Source organism: Epinephelus lanceolatus, chromosome 4 (genome assembly GCF_041903045.1).
Source record: "Epinephelus lanceolatus isolate andai-2023 chromosome 4, ASM4190304v1, whole genome shotgun sequence".
Taxonomy (NCBI): Eukaryota; Metazoa; Chordata; class Actinopteri; order Perciformes; family Serranidae; genus Epinephelus; species Epinephelus lanceolatus.
In genome coordinates, this window is record NC_135737.1 from 20,832,464 (window position 1) to 20,859,975 (window position 27,512).

Sequence of the window (27,512 nt, forward strand, 5' to 3'; positions counted from 1 at the left end):
TGTAAAAGTCTTGGAATGTAATAGAGAATTTAGTGATGCATGGACAGATTTGTTTGCTTTCGCTGCCAGCTGTGCAAAGTTAAAGTACCAAATAATCATGAATAGTGCTCTGCAGAGTGGCTACCTTGTGGTAAAACATCAATGAATGCTCATTTAGACGATTAGTACAGGCTAATTTAGACTTAATAGGCTGTTTCATCTTCATTAAACGCCTCAAATATGTTTTGCAGCACATAGATTTTTGTTTTTATTTATTATTTTTGGTCGAAATTGCCCCTGCCTTTGACACAAGGACATAGTTTCAACACTAGGGGTGACAGATATGAAATGGGGGTTTGGGGGTCCTTCGCAAGCATCAAACACTTCCTACATTTTTGGTGAATTTTTATGCAACAGTTTGTACCTTTTCTGCTTTAATTTTATGGTGTAAACGTCCTCAATTTAGTAAAAATAAAAGGCCTCTTCTACTGTACTTTAATGTTGTTGTTATGGGAGACAAATGCAAATGTTCTTAGTATAAAGGGGGGCGTGTCCTCTGCATCCTCTCCAAAATCTACACCAATACTCTGACCTGTAGTGGAGTGGTTGTATGAAGTAGCATAAAATGTTAAATTATATGTACCTCAAGTACAGTCATTAGGCTACAGTGAGAAGGTCTTGCAGTGTTGTAGGATCTGTCCCAAAAATAAGTTGCTCTCCAACCATCCCCCAAACAATTATTATTGGATTATTTCAATTTATATGATAAAAGTGATGGAGAACACACGGAGCTGGCTGATATGGAGAAAATCAAATATCATGATATTTTTAACAATATACCTCATATTGTTATTGTGATGATATTGTAGGGCTGACTTTTGGTGCTTTCAGGAAACATTTACGCAGTGAGAATTTTGATAAATGATCATCACTAATGTGGATATAATGACTACGTGGGTAGAGGCAAATAATAGAGCAGCTAGAACAGTCTGGTATGTTCAGGAAATGACATCAATTTACTGTAATGCAGCTTCTAAAACCAGGAAAAGACAACACACAATATTATGGCGACATCTAGTCTCATGTCATGATATTGATATAATATCAATATATTGACCAGTCCTACTGACACGTGTTTAACCTACTGTATTTAGACTGATTATGTGAGACAGGTCTGACTTGTTATCCCTTCAAGCCTTTCAGCAGTCAACCTGAGGTGTTTGAAAAAAACATGAAACTACTTATTTTACTAAGGTTGTCAATAGACGGGCCATGTGACCCAGCGAAACACCAACCAGCCTGAGCCCTATTCATGTTTATTTTGATCACAACAGCAGCTGACAATCTCATAAAGCATGCAGGGTCTCTTCCTCTTGAAATTATCCGATGTTCAAGGTGCTGGCGTTTCATTGATGTGATCCGAGCCACCCTGTGAGCCTGTTGGAGTGGAGGAAGGTATTGTCTCTCACTTCCATGTTCCCTTGATGAACTGTTGATAACCTCCCAGACAGAGGTAGGCAGAGCTGTGCAGGAGAATAGAGATGTTCTATCAAGGATGTGACAGCAGGTTTCGATTCATGGTCCAAAATAGTTTATTTCCACTGAAGGAAACACGTAGTGATGTCACATGCTGCATGCCAGGTAGGCTTTGTCATTTACGTAGCTTGATTTCTCAGTTCTTGAGTTATGCGCCGTTACAAACAATAACAATAAAAACACTCATTATGGGTGGTGGTGTTGTTGAACAGCCCCGTGTAAACTGCACTTCTGTGCTACTTGTATTTATCTGATTATTGGCTCTAGATATTGATATATTGCACATTTCCTGTTTCAGGATAACTAAAACTATTTGAAAATGAAGAAATATTTTATCTGGATAATTTCATTCAAGATATATGATGCAGACATTTCTGTCACCAAAAGCTCATTACACAACAACAATCCAACTAATCAGTGAAGCCTGTGGGTGTTTTTTAAGTGTTATTGGCAGTAACAACGTGTCTACAATAGCCTTATAATCAGTAAATAACAGGCAAAAAGTTAAGTGCAACAACATGCCTTGACTCAGGTTTTACAAAAGTCAAACTGCGTCACGCAGCTCTCTGACTACATGGAGGTCGAGGGTCACAGCATAGATTGTGAATAGTTTACAAGAGCATCATAACCAATAAATAACAAGCTTGCCACATGTTGCTTGGACCTTGGTAACAACACAAAAGGAGGGTTTACAGCCAAGAATGGGAGCTCGTTTTGCTCTTAAGGAGCAGACATATTGATAAACTAGCACATGGCAAGGATAGATAGGCATTGTATAGAAGGAACAGAAGGACAGAGCTGTTCACAAAGTGTTCCCAAAATCCATATTTTTCCTCATACCTGTAGTGCTATTTATCAGTCTAGGTTGTTTTGGTGTGAGTTGCCGAGTGTTGGAGATACTGGTCATAGAGATGTCTGCCCTCTCTCCAATATAAGAGAACAAAATGGCACTCGGCTTGTGGTTGTTAAGGTGCCAAAAACTACTTTAAAAAAAACTCAACAGCAATGTCTCTCTAGAAATCGTGATCCTGTGACTCAAGATAATCCACAGACCTTGTTGTGAGCAGTTTCATGAAGGAACTATTTTCTCTCTACCAAACTACACTTGTCAACTGAATCACCATGCAGAAGGAAGCGTGCATCTACTCATGGACAAGAGGCTCGTTCTCGTGACAGTACAAGGTGAGATGCACACTTCCTTCCGCACAGAAATACAGTTGGCGGATGTAGTTTGGTACAAAGAAAATAGTTCCTACATGACACTGCTCATAAGGTCTGCTGATTATCTTGAGTAACCAGGTCATGATTTCTAGAATTAGACATTGCTGTTGAGTTTTTCAAATGTATTTTTTGGCACTTTGAGCACCACAAGCCAAATGCCATCTAGTTCCATTATGTTCAAGAGAGGGCAGACATCTCTACAGCCAGTATCGCCAAGATTCCGCAACTCTTACCAAAACCATCTAGACTAGGATAGCGTAAAAACTTATTTTTGATTTTTGGGGGTGTACTGTCCCCTTAAAGGCAAATAAAGTGGCATGTAAATCGTATTTTAAATTGTATATATTACTATATTTGAGAGAAGGAGAGACTTCAGTTCCTTTGTGTTTCTCTGGGTACAGCTGTTGTCTTCCCAGACAAACTTTATCTCACTAATCAATCAGCCTCCAGAGGCCTGCGCTGGACATTCAACTTCAGCCTGTCAAAACACAATTTAACATACCGTAATCTGCAGCGCAGCAAACCTGAAACGCTGAACTCTTAATGAACTGAAAAAGCCTCCAAATTGCTGGTTGTAAGCAATGATTCAATTAAAGCTGTGAGAGCCGAGCGCCAAGCACAGCCCAGGGAGCCCATCCCAAAGACCTTGCATGTCTGCTTCCCCAAAGACCAATACTCAGTGAAGGAACCAGAGCTGCAGATAAGGCAGGCTGGACAGCTTAAATCCCTTAACAGTCTGCTGTCACCCTCTAAATCACACACCTTTCCCACCATTTCTCCAAGTGTGAGCATTGCAGGTTTTACATGTGATATATATCTTGCGGGGATTTTGTGGGCTGGACATGGAAACATGATGAGGAGGTGAATACTCTGACTGACTGTGGCTGACTTTTTCAGACATCTGTGAGCAGATACGCTGCAGGGTCACCGTGTCTCTAAGGCCCACACCACCTCATTCCAATTTAAGTTTTGAGTGACGTATATTGCAATCGCTTTAATATTGCTCCATCTCTGTCTACCAGCACAGAGATAGAGTGAGGCTGGACAATAGACAGGACAGTTCAAAAGTAATCCTAACACCTCGAAACAGACCATCAGTGTAATGCCCCACACTTTTCTCAACCGCTCACACAAGGCCTCCTGCTCTCTCCTCTTCCTTTCACTCTCATCAATCATCTCTCTCCTCTCTTACTTTCCTTCCAGTGGACATCGCCACACATATCTCCAGATGCTCTCTGTGGCCGCCCCACCATACCAGACACACCCCCCTCCAGCTTCGGATTCCCTTCACCACCAAAAATTGAACGGTAGGCTCAACATTTACACACAGACCTCTCTTAATTCATTGTAATGAGCAGTTTTGCGACAGCTTTAGAGCACAGGCGTGCAAGGCATGTTATTTGAATGAGCAGAGCTGTTGTGTGCGTTCGTTCGCTATTCTAGTTCGCCCATCTGCTGGTGACGGACAATTATCATGCCATGATTAGAGCCAGATCAGAATTTTCTTTTCTTTTTTATAGAGAAAAACATGTATGAATGCAAAATAGTTTATGGTTTTGAGAATGCTCATCTCATACCATGTTTTATTCCCCAAATAGTTTGGGTATATATCTTACTCTCATCAGGGTGGTATATGAGGTTGTTTACAGTTCCAGTGTATGCAGGCCAACAGTTAGATGAGAACATCACTACCTCTCTGAGTGGTATCAATCTTCTATCTAGCTCAGCAAAAAAATGTGTAAGCATATTTTTTTAAAATATTGAACTATTCCTTTAAACCAACATTTAGAACTACGGGTAGAGTCTACTGATATGAATGTAAGATAGCTGAAAACAACTGAGGAGCACAGCATTGTAGTTTGAAGTTGTGCAACATGTTTAATTTTGATGATATTGAATGCAAAATAGTAGAGGTCACATCAAGTCACTGTTTTGCAAGTCTTAGGTCTTTGTCCCAAGTCCCAAGTGCTAAAGTTATGAGTCATAAACAAGTCATAATGCCCCCTTCACCAAATGTAATACAATTTTAACAACAGAATAATAATATATTAAATGTATTTGCATTATTAGTTAAAGCAATCTTGTTATAAGAAGTGCAACTGAACATACTGGTTAAAAGAAAATAGTGCTGACATCGCGTTTTCATAGCATACAGCACTAACCAGTGGCCCTTCGCAACTGAATGATTTATATATATTTTGTCCCGTCTTTGTTGTATTTAAATCATCTCATAAAAAAATGTCTATCACTGTTTCTTCACAAATTTGTAAGACATTCTTTCTAAGGTTATTCTTCCTTTAAAGTCCTATTGTATGTTGTTGCATTTTCTTTGTCTAGAGTAAATAAAAAGATTCACATTAACGTTAGTTGATTCAGAAAATGAAGGAAAATAAATTGATTTATTGTACACTTTTTAAATATACCATGTAATCTTTGGGCTTGGGGGGAAGCTATCAAGTATTTTAAAGTCAAGTGCAGACATGAGTCATTGGTGTTAAAGTCTAAAGGCCCGAACATACTCTGGCGGAACGTTGGATTTTCCACTTATAGTACGCCCGAGTATGTTCGGGCCTTAAGTCAAGTTGCAAGTCTTTTTTTGATTTTGCCATGTTGAGTCTAAAGGCCCGAACATACTCGCGCGTACTATAAGCCGAGCGGACTCCGCGAGGAATGTCCGCAGTCATTCGGGCTTCCATAGTCGAGTGCACTTCCGCGTTGTAGTTTCCTGTAAAAATGTCCGTGAAACACACTACATTACCGCGTACATTCCGCCCGAGTATGTTCGGGCCTTAGAGTCATCAGATTTGTGACTCATATCTGACTTGAGTCCAAGCCTTGTAGCTTAAGTCCTCGCCTCTGCAAATAGTGTCATATCTAAGACAGAAGTGAAATAAATAGTTTGACCTGTCAGAACAGAGGCATAAGGACTCACTCTTTGGGCTACAATACATATAAATAAAGAGTGTAAGAAGCTGACAAACAATCTGTCATGGTCCAATTAGTGGCTGTTTTGGAGCCTTTGATTGTGTCACAGAACCTTCTTTAGCTGATGGAGTTTACCCAGTGGTCTATTTTTCTGAGCACTTTAGGGAAAACAAGGAAATTAAGAATGGAGGAAGACTGTGTGATAACACACAACCTAAAGCCTACAACAGCTACTAAATGAACCTTGTTGAATCAACAGTTGTTTCCAAGGTCAAGAATGAACTTGACTAATAGACATATTATCTTACACACATATCATCATGTTTTTTAGTTGATTTAGTTTGCAAGTTGTGTTTCTGGCCCCCTGTTGACTGTGAGTCCAATATTCACTCTTCTTTTAGCGATGGTTTGGCCTCCACCATCAGGCAAATATCTGTCTCTTTAGCAGCTCAATGCTCCACTATGTCCAGAAGCTAGTCATCAACTTTGTCTCTCTACTGTTAAGTAGGTGAGTAGGTGCTGAGTAGGTGTTGTTGTTTTTATTTCTTCTTGTTGTGTCCAAAAGTGATGCTGGTGAGAGCAGTAAGACTGAATCAAAACAGTAAAGCTGCAGCCAGAAAAGCAAAAAAAATGAGCTGAAAGGTACTAAAATTCTTCGTAAAACTGAGGAACTGCAGAGTTGGGTTATAATTCTCTGTCAGTTTATTACTACCAGCAAGCCCTTTCACTTACAAGTAGTTATTATGGTACAGTGTTGATATAAAAATGTTGATTATAAGTTTTTTGGCGGCTTGTCACAGCTTAAATACCTGCACTAATATGAACATGAAACAACAAAATAACTCTTTACCTTATGAAACATTTTATTGAAATTGAATCACAGAGGGTCAAGCAGCGCACACATCAGCCTTATTTACCAGCATGGCCTTGTTAGCTACGTCCTGCCTACATTGTGGGTATGACTCTGTTTCAATGTGTGTATCACTGCGTAGGCCAGTCCAACGGGCGTCTGTGCAGCACATGGCTGTCCGATGCATGGTCTCTGCTCCCTGGTCTCTCCTCATTAGCCTCACACAGTGCAGCCATTCCCCATCTCGCCCCCTCACCTCCCTCCTCCCCTCCTCTCCCTCTCCACCTTCCCCTCACAGCACACACAAGGGGAAGAGCGAACCTTTTGTTTTCTGTGTCCGACCTGCGCCCCGTTCCAGCCCTCCTCCTTTTCTCTCCTTCTCCTCTCCACTGACTAAATCTCTTTTCCGGCTTGATACTGCTGAAAACCATATGGTGTGTGACATCATCAGGGCAGGAAGCAGGGAGAGGGGAATGGTAGAGCAGGGGAGAGATTGGCTTGCCAGGTCTCTGTGCAGTGATGTCAGCAGAAAAGCACTCTGGGAGGCCCGTTGGGGGGTGAGAGCAGAGCAGGTTGGAAATTTTTATCTACTTTTTTTTAGATTTCACTCCCACCTGGATAATCAGGGGCTAAAGGGGGGCGAGTAGAGAGGCAGCGTACACCTTGAAGGAAACCTTGATGTAATTTGTTAACACGTCAGGTCATGAACTTTCCCTATTGTGCTGTATTTACATTTGTGTGCAGGTGCTGTTGCAGCACTTTCCTCCAGAAATGTCAGAATTTCAGTAAGTTAAAAATAAGGTTTTGGCCATCTTTAGACGTCTTGGTCTCATCCTGAGATGCTGAAAAACTTCTGCAGATCATCTGTCTACCTCGTCCTCTTAGTCACTGGCAGTCCCAATCTGCTCACCAGGCTTTATGTCTGTCAACCTCCCTCCCTCCCGCTTTTGTTCTCTGGGTGAACTCTGCAGCTTTGTGTGAGATCCTGGTCTCCATACCATCACTGCCGACCCATCCAGCCCTCTATCAGCACACACGGAGATACGCATAAACACTCAGTTAGCCACTCACACAGTCAGCATCTCTCTCTGTCACACACGAAAACACATGCAGCAAAATACCCATCCGCTCTGATTAATGGCAGAGCTGGGGAGGGTGCCAGGCAAGGAGGGAAGGCATTAGAGGAGGAGTGAGGAGAAGAGAGGAGGAAGGAGAGGCTGCTGCAGCTGTGGTTTTGGAGTCGGTCTCTTCACCCCCTTGCTGCCCCCTCTCTCCATCTCCTCTCTGGCTCCTCCAGGGACACACGCCTTGGCCAGGCCCCAGGAACCAGGGAGTCAGGACCAGGCTAAGGGGGAGAAAAAGGGGAACAAGAGAGGGAAGGAAGGATATCACAAAAGAAAGAGAAAAACAGAGCTGACCTAATACAAAAGTATTGTCAGGCAGCACCTACATAAACAGGAGAGTGTATGGGATGTTCCTCAAAGGTTTTTACAGGAAAAATGGTACAAAGCCTGGTATTTCCAAAAGTGCTTGAGCCTGTTTAAGTTGGTTTTATTATGATTTGATACTGGTGCTGTCATTTGGTTTTATGTTGCAACAAAATCAGTACTTTCTTAGTTCCATACTTAAAGGAGCAGTGTGTAGGATTTTAACTGTATTTTTTGAGATAATACCAATTTACTGAAGTATTTCTATTTTTTATCAGTTAATGTTTAGTCACCTAAATACAATAAGAGAATTGTATCTGACTTTTTATGCAGAGTATCACATGGAACTGACTCGTGACCCACTAACAAACTCACTCCTACAGATTACAGAATCTCCACAAGGGGAGCTGTTTAGTTGTTGTCAGACAAGTACTACCTCTATGAGTACATGCCGATATGTGCCACCTATGGGACAGGAAACTCATCACAGCAGAGGTTTAGATGTGCACATGTGGATAAAGTCTTTAGTCATCAATCTATTTTGTGCCCCCTTGACTCCTGATTACTCCATCCTCCAGCCTGAAATCCATAAATCGATCTCAGTGCACCATCTTGAAGGATGTCTCCATTTCTAAAATGTATTTTTAGAAAAGAGGCTTGCAGGAGGAGCTATGAGTGAGAATGTACAGGTGCACCCTTTGCAGAGGCCTTTTTGGCCCTTGTGTCAAAATAAAAGAGGCTTGACACACAGCTGGTGATGCAGCTGTGCCACACATCATACTTGATTGGCATTGCATTAAAATTATGACTCAGAAGCGTGCATGTCTCAATTTAACCAATTGTTACCTTGACTCCTTTCTCCTTGTATCTCTTGTTTGCCACCTCCTCTGGGGAGGCACTAAGTTTGGAGGAGAGAAGGCAAGGAAAGGAATTGAGGATGCAGAAACTGTGAAATGAAAAAAGCCTCATGTCAGTGTTGCTTCCGACAGGTTAGGAGAGTAGAAACTGCTGCAATTTTTACACTCTCGTCACTTGTGGGAGAGACTTTTACAATTGTAGGGTTTTTGCGGGGATTTTAGTGGCATCTAGTGGTGGAGATTGCAAATTGCAACCAACTGAAACTTCTCACGGTTAGAATTTCTTCAGTGTTCATTGTTCAGGAGGTTTTTACTGGGAGCTGAATTACCTGCAGAGGTCACTTCCTCTCCAAAACAAACGAAACTGGTGATTAAAACCGGGAAAAACATTGAATAAAGCAGTTACAAATCAGAGTGTCTGTGACACTGTTTGGCACTTCGGAGATGGGCTGCTACCCCAGCACTTGCTAATGTGTGCTCATCTTTGTCCTTTGATAACTTAAGATAAAAAAAACACTGAATAAAGCAGTTTTATGTTAAAAAATCAGTGGTTTTCAGACTCTGTTTGGCTCATTGCAGAGGTGCTTCTTACTAAGGTGGCTGACATGAAAATTTAAATGACCCTATCTAGACCCAGTGTTGGGTTTATCTGTTCTGGGCTACTGGAGAAACATGTAGCATGGTGAACTCTGTGGATAAGGGTCACCTCCTTGTGTAGATGTAAACGGTAACACTTTCAACTCTGTCAACAATCAAACACTGAACAGTGGACTGCATATTGCTGCTTTGCTGGGCATCAAATGGGACAGAAAGAGAGGTGAAGAAGGAGGAAATCTGTCAGTTTGCCAAGAGCATTTCTGCTAACTTTATTCGCCAGTCTACTGTTACGTCTCAATGAAGATGTGGATTGATGAGGATGGAAAGAGAAATGGCAGAATTTGTAGGGTAAGTGGGTGGATGAACCTACGAGAGCAGACACTAGATGAAAACTTTTGCTCTCCACGTGGCTGGCTCGCTTCTCTTTTGTAATCTTGTCAAAAGCACTTGTAATAAATTCAGCATTAATGCGTGCAGAGGTGGAAAATTTCTTTTAAACAGAAAGGATGGTGTGATTTTTCATGCTCGGGGGAGGGCTCATCCTTTTTAAATTTGAGATAAGCTTATCAGCTCTCCACTTCACTCTGACTCTTATGCATTAACCTATGGCTTTATTGGTAGCCTGACTCAACATATGCGGGGTGTTTTGGTATGCCTGTGCGTGCTCGAACCCAAAGTGTGATCTGCTCACCCCCACTGCCCTGCAGTCCTGGGCCCAGTGTGTATTTGAGGCCTATTCTCTGTCTCCTCTCCCCCACTACTCTCAGTGTTTTATGGGCTGTGTGCTGCGGTGCAGTGACCTCCCTCTCACCCCGGTGCCACCCAGCCGGTGCAGGATTCAGGCGCGCATGGCCCCTGCCAAAACCCCATAGCGCCACATCTGCAATCCATAAACGCCAGCCACTCTCGCTCTCCTACTCCCTCGCCCACACCGCCTTCGACTCTCACACTCCTCCATTTCACTCTCTCTCTCTCTCTCTTTCTCTCTCACCCACTAACTTTTTATTTTAATTTCCAAATTCTATGCATCCCCCTTTTTTTGCATTCCTTTGACTGCTTCCTCCCACCACTTCTGGTTTTATTCATGCTGAACATCAACTGGCTCTTCCCTTATCTCTCACTCCCTCACTGCCCCATCTCTCTCCTTCCGTTTCTTTATCCACATCCAACGGAAAAATCTCTCACCCATTATATCTTCAGTGGGAGCCAACTAAGTGTGGTGGCAGTGAACTGGGAACCACAAGACATTCCTGATCCAAACAGCACTAAGTCACCAGCGTTCATGTCTTCTGACAGTGGCCTGTGCCAAACACACACTTCACTTATGGGCTGGATTCAGCCTTACCACGTCGCAGTTGGTCCCCAAACAGCTAAATGTTTATCTGTTTCAAATTGATAGTGTCAGGGAAAAATGTAGTGTGCGCATCTAACCCAGGACCATTTTTGTACATGTGTTACTTTAAGAGCATTCTCCATCAAGGGGGTATTGAATTCCCCCTCCCCTCACCATGAACTGTTGGCCAGCAGAGCACCCCTCCCCTCAGCCTTAACAAGATGTGTTCAACACATCACTGTTGCTGTGCCCTTGCCTTCATACAAAAAAAGCAAGTAAAGTAAGAAATAAATTGAGTGTTACCACAAAACTGTCCAGAGCTTCGAGCATGCCCCCCATGGGCAATAGAGCCATTAGTCTTTCTCGATTGTATTATCTTTTTTCTGCAGCTTTTTGCACACAGTGAACTTTTGTTCCCCTTCGTTTTCTGGGATCATGTTCTCCTCTCCATCCCAAAGTCTTCACCTTCTGGTTTCCCAGACATATTGGCATGCCTCTGCGGTGCAGTCCCAACACAGCCCAAGGATGAATCATGTTGCTGCAAGCATGCAAGAGCTTAGTTTTATGATAAATGCTGCAATTCATAAATCGGTGTTTTCCTAAGCAAGAGAGCACGGGGCAGGGAAGGACACAAAGCATTTCAGCTTCAGTTTGAAAACAACAGGTCACGATCCCAGTCTGTGTATGTGTGTGTTGACGAGGGCAGAAGAGGAGGCTTCAGGTCAGGGCCAGACCACCATGGAGAGAGAGAGAGCGAGCAGGGTGTGTAATGCTGTTTGTGAGCAAAGTACTATAAATACTTTTAGATTTTCATACAAGTTTAAGCACACTTGTAAATTCTATCAATGAATCACACAAGTAGTTTTTAAAGCTGCTGTCCCGCACACACACTGATGTAATGTTTGTGTTGCCATGTAATTGAAAAAGTTCATTAAAAGTCTTGTATTTAGTGCTTGATGTTGTTTTACACGGCATTAAATTCATTCCAAGACTGGTGATTGATTATATCTTGGTAGCCTGTTTTTTGTAAAGTCCACTGAGGCATGTTTGAGATAAAACATTGTTTAAATAAATGAACCTGACAGCTGCTATTTGTCAAAATCTCTAAGGCCACAAGTCATTCATAGATATTACTGACATGGATTTTTGCTTAAAAGTGCAACTTGGGAGTTCGTTTTTTCCACAATTACAGTTCCTCAGATGTCACAAATATTATCTATATAATGATTTTGTCCCACTTAGTGCATTGCAGTGTGGCTGCAGGCGTACAGCCACATCTGCATGACTTCAAAGAGTTGCCAGTGTAATGGGCTGGATACATGACTAATGTAAAAACTATTAGTGACCTGCCAGTTGCTGCGGTAACGGCCCTCATTTAATCATAATAAAGTACTCAACACACACACAGCTATTTGTTCAGTGGCAGTTACTCATTTTTGACCCATTTTGAACTAAGTTGCTTCTCAAAGTAGTCAAGAAGCCTCGTGAATACTTATTCATCGCTGCCATCTAGTGGCCAAAATGAGACACAGCAGCTGGTTCAAGGCTTGATAGCAAAATGGAACAAGATGGTTAACAATAAACAACAATTACAAGGGAGATGCTTTGAATCAAAATAATTATATTTAATACATTTTTTGAAATGTGATGTGATCACACAGAAGTAGAGTATTTCTGTTATTACATGTCCTGCATCCTTATTGTGTTGTTCCTCCACTACTCCATGTCTGAGTCATGCATCTCCATGGTGATCTCTCTCTTGACCCAGGGTAAAGACGAGGGCACATGGGGGTCATATGTCCAGCGAGGATACACTCTCTTGTACAAATTCATCAGGACAGTGTCTTGTGAGCGCAGCTGATTATCAAATACACACTTCATGTGACCGTGTGTTCCTGAAAAAATGAAACACAGCAGTCAGAATTTTACAGATAACAGATATTGCTTCAAGAGGCTGTCGACACTGAGATTTGTTTTTTAATTTTCTCACCTAAAGCCTCCTTGATGTGGCCTCTCCGACCCCACTTTGTTCGCAGCTCCACTGGCTTGAACCACATGATGTCATCTGTCGCAGAACGAAACCAAAGAAGAGGCTTAAAATCACAGAGACGTCAAACATCATTCTGTAGTGACAGTAATAAAAATATGTCGACATCCTCTTACCCCTGTTGAAGAACATGTAACGGACAACCGCAGAGCGCCGGTTAATTTTGAATGGGTGTCCGCTCAGTACAATCCTCTTCAGCATGATGCGCTGAGGGTCACAGCTGAGCAGACTGCCTGTAGCAACCAGGTCCTGGATTCCTAGAGAGACACAATAACAAGAACACAATGCAGCACAGAATTAGCTGAAGTGGATTATCGAATAAAACAGACAAACACAAACAGATGGTCAAAAGTTTAAAATCAAGGCAGCCAGACCACAAATGAAATCTACTTATTTTCAAGTATACACAGAACTTTTCCTCTCACCGTCATTCCTTTGTTTGAAGAGCAGGACTCCCGCAGGGGGGAAGGTAATGGGAGCGTACACCGACACCACGGTGGGGGCATCTGGCCTCAGGAAGCGTTCCATCTTATGCTTGTCAGCTAAAGAAGAGCAGAGCAGGGTCCAGCACTCAATAATTCATTCACTACTGTATATCCAGCAGCTAAATCACTTTCGGACCACCTACATCTACAATCATTCAGCCAATATATTTTTGAATAGAAGTAGCAGCAAATATGTTTTGCTATCGAACGATGACTGATTGGCTTTGTATCAGGACGCTGGTCTATAACCAGAAAATCAAGCAAGACACTGGACCTACTGTCTGCTTAGTGACTGTACACTGCTTTGGATAAGGGCATCACTAAACTCATAGAATACCAAATTATATTCATCAGCTTTTTGGGGATTTGATGTTCCATCAAATCTGCAATCATTGCAATTAAATGTTAGACTTTGTTACTGGTTGTTTATTAAGAAGAGATTAAGTTTAAAACAGGAGGATGCTTCATTAACAAGTGCTCTACCTGAAGTGTGCTGAGAGAAGATCGGAGATGCTCTGAATCTCCGAAATCCGCAGTGGAACACCAGCTCCTCTTTGGACTTGATGGGCTCTGTATTGCTGGGGTGTCTCCTCACCAAGAGGTGCATCACTGACATCTGCGCACAGAGGGAAAAAACAATGAGGTCAGAGAAGTCAATAACAATAATAGCGCCCTGTCAGTGTGACTCTGTGTCAAACTGGTTATACATTCAGACAGAAAAGCTTTCGGGTGTCAAAAACACTGCTCTTACCTTCTGTTCATGGGGCATAAGAGACACCATAATCAGAGGTCTGCCCGACTGGACACTCTCCATCACGGAGAAAGGCACATCGATTATGTGCAGCGTAACGTACCAGCCCACCTGAAACAGGAAGGGCAGCAGAGTCAGTGAAGCCACAAATCTAACAACTAACAAAAGTGCACAGACAAATGAAGACAGACACTCTTTTTTTTGTCTCTTTCTTTACCATGGCTCCCTCTTCCTCTGCTGCAGCCTCTGCCAGTATGCGGCGGCGAGTGCGTTCAAAGCTCTGGAACTGGAAAATGCGTGAGTAGTTGAGGGGCAAGTTCTCCATGGGGTCCCAGGGCGAGGAGCGGAAACTCTTCAGGCCTCTGTAGCGCTGGAACCTGAACACACAGGACAGCAACAGAATGTGGCAATGATCAGACTGTATAAAGAAATTTTGTCTCAAATTCACAACGCCTGCATATTCACTCAACACGACAGACCCAGAACTGACCTGATTCTAGCTGCCATGTCGAGGGGTGTGTCCACTTCATCAGGAAACATCTCATTGGCCCGAGCCTCACGATAGCGTTTAAGGCCTTCTTCTTCTGCAGCCTCATCAATGTGCTCATCGTAGCGTTGATCTGCTCCAGTTTGTTCTGTGGAGCACACCTCTTCTTCTTCCTCCTCTTCCTCCTCTTCTTCTGAGGCACAGCCTGAACCCGGCTCCTGAGCAGACAGCATACAGTACAATTACTCTAATTACCTGCAATATCTTCCCTGTCCCCCCACATGTTACTAGAGTTGTTCCAATACCATTTTTTCCTTCCCGATAACAATTCCGATACCTGATCTTACGTATTGGCCAATACAGAGAACCAGATACCATTGCGTCAAAAAATAAAGAAAAAATAACGGAAGTTAACAACTAACCCTGAATGGATGGGAAATGATTGCTATCATTGTTGTATGGCATGGCTCAAGTTAAACCCTTTGTTTAATGACTGTCAGTCTTAAAAAAAACAGCCACAATTTAGTAGCAAGCAACACTAGTGCCAACACTGGAAACTAAAGTCAGTAAAGCATACTGTACATGTTGCCTTTTATAGCTGGGACTTTCCAGTGTAGGACATTGCCAAATTACTGACAATTTTTCCTCTGTAAGTTTCTGTTAGAACAGCAAAAAACAAATATTTGATTTCTGGGGAAAGTGCTGTTTTATTTGGGTGTAAAATACTTAAAAGGTTATTATTAAATGACATAGCAACGGATCGATGTCTTGACTCACAGACTCACCAATACTCAATCCAGCATTTATGGCAGTATTGGAGGCAATTCCAATACTGGTGTCAGTGTTGGAACAACAGATGTGACCATTACCAAAGTTAAAAAGTTGCTAGGTCAAAATTATTCAATTTGTGACACTGTGAGATACATTGTAGTTCCTGATTTAACCCTTTGAAACCTGAGCTAATTGGCTTGATGTCTTTTAAAAACATGGGAAGAAAGCAATGAGCAATTTAAGAGGAAACGACCCAAAATACAAGCAAGAAACAAAAAAAAATAAAGTTAAAAACAAAACAAGGAAAGAGCGCTTAAAAATATAATAATTCTGTTACACAAATTTAAATGTAATAACAATAATTATAAACACAATTTTCCCCTAAATTTTTCTTTTGTCCTTATTTATTTTTTATAATTTTCTAAATGACTTTTTTTTGTAATTTGTGGGACATTTCTTACCATGTTCCATGTTTCTGAAAGAAATCCCAACAGTGTGCTCAGGGTTTTAAAAAGTTATTTACAATACTTGCAAAAGGCCTCTATAAGCAGCACAAGAAAAGTGATGTCGCTCCAGGTTACAAGGGGTTAAAACAACACCCTTTGAGTCAGCCCCCGACTACGTGCTATCAATTAAAATTGCCAGAAAAGGGTGTTTTAGATCAGATAGCATGGTCACAACCTCTCGTATCAAAGAGGAGGCAGCCATCTCAGAGTTGTTATATGTATCTCAAAACCTGGAAAATATAAAAGTATTTGAATCACCAGAGATTTCATTTTTGTAAACCAGTTGAACTGACCCTTTACTTTACCAACACAGCTGGTGGCTTGCCACGTTCAAACTATGAGCTGTGACCTCACAGACTGCAGTGTTCAATCTTTTTGAACATACAATATCAAATGACAAACAGGTTTGTCTTGCTGTTCTGTTTAAGTATCATGTTGTTTCACAAAGCTACTTTCATACATACACACCTTTTTCTAATTCATCAGTGCAGCTTTCTGCCTCCCCTTTTTCCAAACTGCAGCCTCATTTTTTACAAACAATGACCAGACGCACATGTTGGGAACACAAGTGCAGTCAAAGAGATTCTAAGTATAGAAACTGTATTGGAGCCAAACATAAACAAGACCACGCCAGCCACAATAACAACAGTCTGTATGTGTGAATGTGATAAGGAGCTGCCAGAATTCAAACTATGGGAACTCCTGGTTTGCATATATTCAAATGCTGTGCTGTTCCCAGTGCGTCTACAAATGACTGTCTACAGTGTTTCCAGACATTCACTCTTACACTATCTAGAAATTGAACTCCTTGGGCAATATATTTGTATGAGGAAATGATTCATCAAAGAGGACACGCTTAAGAGTGCTCCCTCAGCTGGCAGATGACATGCAGAGCCAGACACATGAGGGGGAAGCACTCAGCATGGGGCTGATTCACAACCTTTCCAACATCCCCGCTGCAATAATAATAATCATTATCATTTGAAGTACCCTTTTCCCTATTGTTACCGTCTCCGAAATACGTATTCCTGTGCGTTCACCTTGACATCAAACACATGCTAATAACAATCACAAATCGTAATGAACCCATTGCATAAGGAGAGTTTCCCCGACCTCTTTTCAAGCAGAGCTGGAAATAAATAAATGGTCGACCTCTCCCTCCGTCCAGACAGGAAGTTCTGTTCACAGGACAGGAAGACAGGAGGCTTCTCTCGGGACTCCTGCTCCAAACACTATTGTTGTGGTGAGCAGCCTGGCACTACAGGCCAGAGACAGACACTGAGAAAACAAACAGTGCCTCCCCGCTACAAGGTGCACTGACCGTGGGTCACGTATGCACCGCTCCCGCCCCGGAAGCGCTGACACACCGCAGATTACTGTCCTCATCATCCTCCGTAACACTGACTGTCTGACTGCAGCCACACTGTTGCTATGGCAACAAGAAACAGCTGAACAAACCAATGCAGACCTTGTACCAAATTACTTTTCAAGCGATTTCAGTGTTGCAGACAAATTTCCAGTGTCGGAATGAAATCATGAGAGGTTTACCTCAGTTTGTGTGCAATACTGTGATCTCAATCGTTTGGTGTAAGGTGGTCATAAAACTCAGTTCGAGCTGTCTTAAGTCAGTTGTTGTCTCATCTTGACGTTCAGACGAAATTACATGTTTAATATTTTTGTACGGTTATAGTCTTGGCTCATGCAAATACAGAAGAAAAGCTGTGCTCTCTCCAGCACCAAATACGAAGCAGCAAACTGGGGAAACAGTGAACATGGAAGGGACTCCGAGTTCCCTTGCATTGTGGAAAAAGAGGAGAAACTGGTGGAGTAGTGGTGTGAGCTCTCTGCGTGTATCTGATCCACCAACTAGAACTTATTTAAGTGAGAAATCGTAATTTTCGAAATAGTTCGCTTTTCATTCCCCGTACCTCATCCTATTAAAATAGCGCAGCTAACTAGGGGTGGGAATCTCCAAGCACCTCATGATTCGATTTTTTGATTACAATTCAATAATAAAATGTTTATCGATGCATCACAATGCATCAAAATGTTGGATTTGAACACACACACATTTTTCTCTTTCTTTTTAAATATAGCATACTGTATTTTTGGTGATCCATAATTAAATGAACAGATTATTTTACTTGCATACAGTGTGGCTCGTCGAGACCCCTTTCCCCTTCAACCTACCCCCATACCCTCACTTTTAAACCTTGGGGTGCTAGCAGGATTGTATCCATCTGCAGATGCTCACACTTGTCCACTGTGGGATATACAAATATATGGGATATATATGGGATAGTGCTCCATTGCAGCCGCTGTGTTGTTATTTACGTTATGCCAGCAGAGCAGCAGCCTCTCTCTCCGTTAGCGCCGGTGAAAGCCAAGACACTGGGCAGGCCAGGCACAGGGTTTTTTAAGGCAAAACAGACTGAGCAGAGAGTGTTTTATTTGGTTAATGCTGCAGCGTGTGATGGTCAGCCGGTTTACAGGCTGATCGCTGCTCCTCTTGTTTTAGTGTTCCTCTCTGGGTGATGGTGTTGGTAAGTATTCACAATATACTTCATGTTCACCTCGCAAATGTGATTATTTAGACAATAAATTAAAACAAGCTTGCAACTGCTGTCTTTTGTGAAGATGAATAAGCACGCGTTAACTTTAGTTTGTCCGTGCTACACTGACATGTTATAAACAAACATTTACATAAGCGATTATTCACATTATTTGTGAATCGATGCATTTGTGAATTTACTTATTTTTGACTTTAAATGTATTGACAAAGCAATAAACATAAATTTTAAGGTAGCTGATGCCCTGAATTGAACACAAAAATTTCATCTTGCTTTGTTCAAGCGTATGTGAGCTCAGGAGTCTTTCCCTTGACCCTCTATGCAAACATGCTGCCTCTTGAATTATTCTACCTATTGAGATATATGACGATGACAAGCATTAAGCTTCCTTTTGTCATGAGTGTACCTGTGAAGGGCCCCGTGGCTTAGAGGTTAAGATACCGAGCATTGACTTCACATCCACAGTTCAAGTGTGACCATGAACCTTTGTCACATCTCTGCCTTTCATATCCACTCGTCTCTCTCCACTCTGGTTATAAAGCCTTCAAATGATCAAAAGCACTTTGAACATGTACCTGAGAGTTATTGTCCTCATCCTCTCCATCCATGGCCTCGTCCAACATGTCGTCGTCATCGTCATCCTCATCGCTGCTTTCTTCATCCATCTCTCCGTTCTCCTCCTCGTATTCATCAACGATCCACGAGGCCTGGTAGTCGGATGTTCCTTTGGGGACTTTCATCACACGTTTGTTCTTCCTGGCCTCTAAACAACAGAGAGAAATGTCACAGGAACATTTAGAGTCCTGTCTTACTGTGGCAGGTTTAATGTTTACAGACAATTTTAAAATAGATCTAGATTTTAATCAAGAAAAGCATCTCATGCTCTGACAGAAATGAAGCCTCAACCCCTACACTGAACGATATCTTATCATCATCTTACTAAATATTATTATGTGTACATTCTATTTCTGCACCTTCAGCTTCCTGCAGCTCGCTTTCTGTTGGCCATGTCTGCTCTCCATCCATGGGGTCCACCTCGGCCTCTGCCTGCAGGCTCTCCCTGCGGGACGGGTCTGCTTTCATGAGGACCCGCACTGGAGCCTCCTCTTCACCTCCATCCTGCAGGAAACACAGATGACCGAGGTACATGGGAAATGTTAAGGGTAAAGGGCGGCTCCATTGTTTATTTATTTTGTAGGTTTTTATATCAGGATCAGGGCCAATTATACAGCAGTAATAAATGCAACGAAGTCAAATGTACATTTGTAATATTAAGTATTATAATTACACAAAATTTGGTTCAGTTGTAACTACCCGACATGCTTGGCCTCCTTAGTCAATATGTGGAACGTTTTATACTCCGTCTGTACCCATATGTTCACCTTTGGGGGTACCCCGCCCATAAAGGGATGGCTCCTGCCTTTCCTCACCCCTTTTGCTGTTGTACTCCATGGAAGAGTAAGAGACATTGCTCTTGTAGTAACTTCCTTGTTTTAGCGCAGTTAAGCTATGTTTATTAGTTCATTTTTCAGTCTACACATATTTTATAATATACTAACATATTCCTGTATCACTTCATTTGTGTAGGGGCTCAAGTTATATGGTTGTAATTGATGGAGGATTTGTTTCTTGCTGTCAGCTGTCAGGACTAAATAGAGATCGCCTCCAAAGATATCTGTGGTCTGGGCCTCTTCATATCAACGTAACACAGACAACACTAGGGGCCACCGGTTACACTTCACTCTGCAGCTTTCCAGTAGCGTCCCTGAGGGGTATTCCAGGTAGGAGGTTCAACAAACTCTGAGTCTATCCCTGAACTCTGAGTTGAATTACTCTGAGATGGGAAACTCTGAGTATCCGGTTCCAGAACAGCTGATCTGAGTTAGTTCAGTCAACTCTGAGTATGTTCACTCTGAGTTAAACCGACAATAAAAAGCCATCATCAATGGAGCTCCGACTCCACGATTCACCATGGCAACAGGTAAATAAAAGACAGCGCCTCCATTTTAATCCAGTGGATGTAGAAATATTAATGCATGTGTAGCAGACGGTGCACGTTTATCTTTAAAAGAAGAGTAAATAAGTTAATCATAAAGTTAATAAAAAAGTTTTATTCAGTGTTGTCCGTTTATTCATCATTTATCAGACTTACATGTCCTCAATGATGATAAAGTGGTGGAATCTGACTGTGTATCAGGCTGTAGATAGGCCTACATTACATTATATTAATTATATACAATTATATATTTGTTCAGATTTAATCTGATGGGGAAAAACACAGGAGACAGCAACTGAAAAATAGGAAGATTTAAAACATATAAGCTAGGCTATAGATCAAAGACATAAAGACATGACTGTAAACTCACAGTGTGACCCAGTAAAAATGTGTTTGGTGGTTTGCACTTAAAGACGTTGAGGTTAAAATACAATAGGATTTTAAAATGTTGCACATCTATTTGTATCTTGACTCAACAGCATTCAGTGACTTTATTTCAGCTACAAATGTAGTAAATTTAAAGACACTGAAATGCTGCACCATTGCTCACTCAGAAATATTAACATATAATCCCCAATATTAGGCTATAGGAATTATGTTCCATCAGTGCGACCAATGACATCAGTGATAGAGATCATTAGTCATTGATACTACGTGTCTAAAGCTTCATACCGATTTTTAAAATTTAAATAATTAGACCTACACATTATGTGCAATAAACATTTGGGAGCTGCTCTAACAGACTGACAGTCTGATCCTTGTGCACAGTGTTACAAAAAATAATAAATATAGAAAGGACAGAGGTTTGATTCTGAGCTGAGGATGAATTCTCGCTGTGTAATATTTGAATGTTAAGACAAAAACCGATGTCCAAAGAAATGATTGATGTGCATAAATTCAGTAACTTAAGACAGTCCTGAGTAACAAACTAATATCCAGCAGGATTTAGACTGTGACAGACGGTAAATCTCCACTGATTAATGCGCTTCGATACAAGCTTTGACAAAGACTGAATGAATGAGGAAATGAAACAGCGTGTAAGAGGGAGGAGACAGAGAAAAACTCAGGGTTTATTGAAGAAAACCTGCCAGCGAGCAGGTTATGTTCACAGAGTCTGTTACCATGGTGATTGACTCAGAGTTTCAGTTGCCTCTCTTTCTGGAATACCCCCCTGATGTTTTCCAACCTGAAAATTCAAACTTTGGTTGAAGTACGTCTGTTTTAGCCTCAAAATGATATTTCCCCAAGCTCTTCTAAAAAGAAAAATTCCCATGTGACGTGATGCAGATTTCTGCACTATGTTGTTGCTACATACAAACCCACATACTGCTGTAGACGCTAAATGAGTTTGGTACTGAAAGTCACACAATAACAAACTGACTAAACAACTGAGGTAGCGAATAAACCATGTGCTGTGAGGTAACATTACAGTTTCTGTCAATGGATTCTGGTGTCTTTGAAGCATAGATAACAGCTTCAGTTCCCTATCCAAAAGAGCTGCCTGATGCCAAGGGTAAGCAGTAAAATAATCTAAACATAGCATACACTACTTTTTCAGGTGGTCCTTTTTTTAAAAAGCTAGAATATGTTTTGCTGCCTCCCGTCAGCCTCTCTGTTCATTCATTAAACAACAATATGAAAATCTGACAATTGAATTTGCTCAAGTACCTTGCTTGCTTGGGTTATTTATTACAATAAATATCACGACAGCTTTAAATGTTGTCGTAGTTAATGCCGCATTGTAAATAGTGCACTCTATTATGAAACAGAAGCATGACATTGCCAAAAATACTGGCTGACATTATTTCCTGAGATGTTTCAAGTCTCTTCACCTACCTGCATGTCAACATCACCCTTGCCAGGCTTTGCTGGTCTGGCTGTTGTTAAGTTGAGGGGAAGAGGGTCTGATGGAGCATCAATCTGACTGATCTGAAAGTCTCCATGTCCACTGATGTGCACCAGTCTGTCAACTTGCAGAGGACGGCCACGCACGTATCCGGAGACACACAGGGTGCCCAGACCAGTTGGTCCACCACCTGTCCCCTCAGCAGGGCTGTTAGGTGTAAAAGTGACATGCTGAGCCAAAAGATGGGAACGTCTGGAGCGGAAGCCGAGCTTTCTCTGTCTCTGAGTGCCCAGGTGTCTGAGAAGAAGAGTGGCATCCTGCTCTGAATCCAGAGGGAAGAGACGGGTGTCGGGGAAACGGATCTCTGTGATCTTTGACAGAGCTCTCCGGGACTCGACCCTCTTCTTCACAGGAAGATCGGACACACCCTGACACACCAGCGCTGCGTGGGGTGAAGTTAGGGACAGAGAGATAAGCGCTTAGAAAATGTACACCATAAACATCTGAAATTAAGCATACAGTTTTTTGCAACAAGTCCATCCCAGTGTCAAGGGAGGAGTCTAAAAGCTCTAGCACTGTGTTCAGGTTTATACCCACCATGGCTGGGGAGGCCCTGGGCAAAGAGGCAGGACAGACAGTAGTCTCCATAGCTGTCCCAACCCTCAGTGGAGTCCAGCACAAACACAAGGCTATCTGCAATCTTTGCCACATCCAGCAGGGAGTGCATGTCAGCTGTCCAAAGAAACCATCAGAGATGCTTCAGAATGGGGCAACACAATGCCCAAATACAGACAAAATAGTACAATGCAACAATTAACTGCAAATTAACTTCACTACAGTTGAGTTTTTTGCAGCAACCATTCCATATCACTCATTGCTTACCCGTACTGTGACTTAGAAAGGTGAACCTTTGTTTAAAACGAGGCAGAATCAGCCCAAAACTGTCACTGATGCCACTGATGCACCGCTCCTGATGTACAACACCCCCAGCATCCTCCCCACGCAGCAGTTTGGTAATGGCACCAGCGTCCACTCCAGCATGGAGGGACACCACGGCAACCAAATGAGGAGGACCGTCCCTCGTGCCGAGACGTCGCTTTTCTGTCAGGACCTGAAGAGAAGAAACATTTCAACTCTGCACAAATACAAAGAATACTAATCCATGTGTGATTTTTTTTTTTTTTTTTTAAAGTTACCATGTCTTTCTTATTCCTGCGTAGCTGGCTGGCTTTGTGCCGTCTGTCCATCCTCTTCTGCTCTTTCCTCTGTTTTTTGGTGAGGGCTGTCACTGACACTCTCCCTGAGGAACACGTCAACACAAGATCATGCAATATATATGTAGGTGCAAACTTTCAAAGGCTGATTTGGATGCTTTTGTGTGCATATCTCATCGTATTTGCACTTTATGAAAAACAAAGCCCCAAAGGATGTCTCAGCTTTTCACAGTAAAAACAAAACACAACCTTGCTACTTAAAAAGAACTTCCTGCCTCTTGTTATCCTGCATCATGCACCACCCTGCAGTAACTTGTTACTGCATGCAAGTAAACAGAGGTTTTGGGTTGCATGCATTCTGCTTGTGTCAATCACTCACTATTACAAACAGTAAACGTTTATTATAAACTCGTCCTTTAGGTAAAACATGGGCTATAACTATTAGCTGTCAATAAATCTGCAGTTAATATGTAGTCGTTGTGTGAACAGGATATTCACATAGCTTTCTGAAGGCTATTGAGGTTATGATTGATGTCTACAATATCTGTGCTGCCAGAGAACAATATATTTAAAACACCTATCAAGTTCAGCACAATCCAACACAGCAGCCGCGCAGCAGGGACTGCCTTGACTTTGTGAGGCTTATCGTGTTATTTTTTTTTCTTAAATTCTTACTTAAGTGTTGATCTGATGGAACATTTTGCCATGCTTTGTTTCATCTTTGCAACTATAACATTGACATTAACGCAACTACACCACAATTTACTGTCTCAAAAATTAGCACAAAGTTTGACAAACACCTCTCTCAACTTAACTGAGCCTGCGAAGGGATAGTTCATATTTAGGTGACAAACAAGTCTATTATAAATACTGGAGATTTAGACACATGAACATTGGATCAGATTCTGTGGATGGGATATGAAGTTGAACCAGCAGTTTGTCTGACAATTTAAAATGTTTCTATGTCCAGTGTGTAACTCAATCAGAATCACCTTGAGTGTACGCATACTGGGGCTGCAGCTAAAATTTTTGTTAGTGTTGATTAATCTGTTGATTATTTTCTCAATTAATCGTTTGATTGGTTAATAAAATGTCAGAAAATGATGAAAAATGTGGATCAGTGTTTCCCAAAGCCCAAGATGATGTCCTCAAATGTCTTGTTTTGTCCACAATCCAATTAAATTTAGTTTACTCTCACAGCAGAGTAAAGAAACCAGGGGACATTCAAATTAAGAAACTGGAATCAGATTTTTTTTTTACTTTTTTCTTCAAAAAATTACTCAAAGCAATGAATCAATTTCAGAATTAGATGTTGATTAATTTAATAGCTGACAACTTATCAATTAAACTAGCTAAATAGCTGCAGCTCTAACACATACAAGGAAGTTTACTCTGCTATTTTGCATTGCTGCCATGTACCTATACAGAAATAGACATAACAGCTAGGAACCATGACAACAAGGTAGACAAACAAGGTTAAGAACAGACAGGACTATTATGTACACAAGTATGTGGAAAGAATAGATGCATGTAAATAACAAACCCCTCCATGCCAAAAACAGTTGACTATTCCTAATTTTGCATTAGCTTCTCAATTTAATATCTGTGTGTTGTTGTATGATGGGCTCCTGTACACTTTAATGGTAGTTCATTTACTGAATGGCATTGTATTTATAGTCTAAGCTGTAGTGCAATTTTTATTTAATTATGTGGTGATAAAATTAATGCATGTAATGTTGTGATGTATTAAAAACTCAAACATTGAGAATAACAAAAAGAAAGACAACAAAGTCGCCCAGGTTGTATGACAACTCCTCTACTCCTGGGATATCTGGGAGCTCTGATTGGCTCCACCATGCTTTAAATGGTCATAGGTCAACTGGATAAAGATGTAGTCCAGACCATCAGGTTAGTTACAAACCCAAAGCGAGACGCGAGCGATTTCAAGCAGTTTCTTACAATGAAATGTATAGAGTTCATTTATATGTACCATATTTTCTCCTGAATTGATGCTACCCCCAAATTCCCTAGAAATCTCAACACGTGTGTTTGCAGAGCCGTGACCGCAGCCACGAGCTAACAGCAGCTGTTACGTCAACACTTTCAGACCGAACACAGCTTACCTTTGTTTTCTCTCTCAATTTCACCTTTCGTCCGGTGCTTGCCATGTTTGTGTCCTTTATTTTTCTGTTTATAAACGCCGGGTCTGTGGCCCTGTTGTTTTTCCCCTAACGCAGCCATTTTCACCATGTGGGAAAGGCAGGCAGTTTACTTCCGTATTCGCGCTGGCGTCATGACAGGGGCGTGTCTTCAGGGTTTCCGGAGAGGTTTCTCTTCAAAATAAAAGCTTAGCCATGATCATGTGAACATTGTATTTGTGGGATACATTATTTTCTACATTAATTTGCATGAATGAACCTCCCGAGACCCGAACTTTTTTGGGGTCTGCATTTTTAATTTCTCCTAGCTATTTGGGATCAGTAGGACCCCATAACTATTAAAAAACTAATCATTGTCAATGATAATTGACTGAGTAGGCTTCCTAATTGACAGTGTCTTATCTTGTTACTGTTACTAAAATTAGACACATTTACATTCCATATCAAACTACAAACATTAGTAATCATAAATAAACAAGTTTCAACCATAGAATATGATAGAGTTTTGTCCACTTTTGTATTGGGATCAGCTGCAGACTGACTTTTCAGAGATGGCTGCCATCTTGTTTTTACATGGATTAGTGTATGGTGCAAATTGTCTTTTCGCATGTTCACCTACGGAAACCTTCTCAGCACTCCGTAAGGGCCACTAGATGGCACAAAGAAAGTGTCCACGAACTATGCCACAGGTCTAAGTTAAGGTGAATGATGTAAAAGGTTAGGTAAACCCAAAATGAGATGTCCTCATGTGAAGACACAGGGTCTCAGGAGGTTAATACTGGAAATTATATTACTGTGTGTTACTGCTTAAGATTTAAGCACAAGCCAAGGAAAACAAGACCCTAACATATTCTTTATATGCACTACCTGTAGATTACAGTATCCTACAGAAAGGAAAAAAAAAAGTTTTCTTTCTACAGTATATGCAAATATGAATTAACGTGATAACAAATAATAAAGTATGTGATGTGTGAGCTCAAATCCACCTCTGAAAAGCTGCATTTCTCTTTCATCATCCATCCATCCTGAAGTTCATCCTTCTCTTTCTCATCACTACAATGATTCAGCTTCTTTTCCAATTACCCAGTTCAAATTATCCAGAAGGTACAGAGATGGAGGCAAGAGAAGAAAAATGAAGAGCCTCCTCAAGGACCTCAGTCAAAACTGAGCATGCAGCTTGTACATCTGCTCATTCAGCGAACAGGTTCCTGACAGAGCATCATCTGTAAGTTAGTGGGTCCCTTTGTTTAACACTCATGCAGTGGAACTGAGCTTAAATGCCTTCTTTAACATCACAACATTCACAAACATTGCCATGGCTACTGTCCTCAACTCCAAATATAAAGTGTAACGAATGATCGATCATTGGCTTTATCTCGTTCAGTAACTTTACCAGCATGGCTCTGTGTATCCTCTGTACCCTGTGCTACTGCAGAACACAAAAACATAATTCAACAACAACAAAAAACCATCAGCGATTTCAGTGAAAATGCAGAGGTTTTTATATTCAGAAAACACTGTGGCCTTGAGGAGGGCTTTGGAAATAAGAACAGGTGAAAAGAGAAAGGAGAGAAGATGATGTAATTACATTGCTGGTAGATTAGTAATGTGTCCTATGACAGACAAAAAAATCTTCTTTTACATGCAGTTTATTTAAAGGTCACCATCAACATCATAATTATTGTTATTAGATAACTTTATTTAACATTAAAATTAGATTGGCTGCATGTTATAGTATACAGATTTGTAGGATAAAGTGTCAACTCAGTGGTTTGCAGTATATGCCTTATATGGCCATCCCTATTTGCTTTCTGTTTCAGTTGATCAGGGCTATTATGAGCTCAAAATGGGCACTTAAGCCTACTGTCACCTCAAGGATCTCCTCTTCTCATGTAGAAGCTCCAAGTTGTGCAACACACATGTGGCACCCTCTGAAGAGGAAGCATGTCAAAGTA

General features: G+C 41.4%; 1 protein-coding gene across 1 annotated transcript; it reads right to left on the reverse strand.

Moving 5' to 3' along the window:
* Positions 1-12,329: 12,329 nt before the first annotated feature.
* tsr1 (TSR1 ribosome maturation factor) lies at positions 12,330-25,680 on the reverse strand. The gene is made up of 15 exons (XM_033632334.2): positions 25,522-25,680; positions 23,381-23,484; positions 23,067-23,295; positions 22,782-22,916; positions 22,175-22,626; positions 19,317-19,461; positions 18,918-19,105; positions 14,499-14,713; positions 14,226-14,385; positions 14,009-14,119; positions 13,741-13,873; positions 13,198-13,314; positions 12,889-13,029; positions 12,716-12,790; positions 12,330-12,620 (listed from the first exon to the last, which is right to left on the reverse strand). Exons 1-15 carry the CDS (start codon positions 25,646-25,648, stop codon positions 12,442-12,444), a joined length of 2,511 nt encoding a protein of 836 aa, XP_033488225.2. The 5' UTR covers positions 25,649-25,680; the 3' UTR covers positions 12,330-12,441.
* Between the last annotated feature and the right edge of the window lie 1,832 nt (positions 25,681-27,512).

Excerpts from the sequence above, each read along its gene's own strand:
- tsr1 (XM_033632334.2), bottom strand. The coding sequence starts at position 25,648 with ATGGTGAAAATGGCTGCGTTAGGGGAAAAACAACAGGGCCACAGACCC. Across the intron at positions 19,462-22,174 it reads AGGGTGATGTTGACATGCAG|GATGGAGGTGAAGAGGAGGC; the intron begins GTAGGTGAAGAG and ends TGTTTCCTGCAG. Across the intron at positions 12,621-12,715 it reads CCACATCAAGGAGGCTTTAG|GAACACACGGTCACATGAAG; the intron begins GTGAGAAAATTA and ends TCATTTTTTCAG.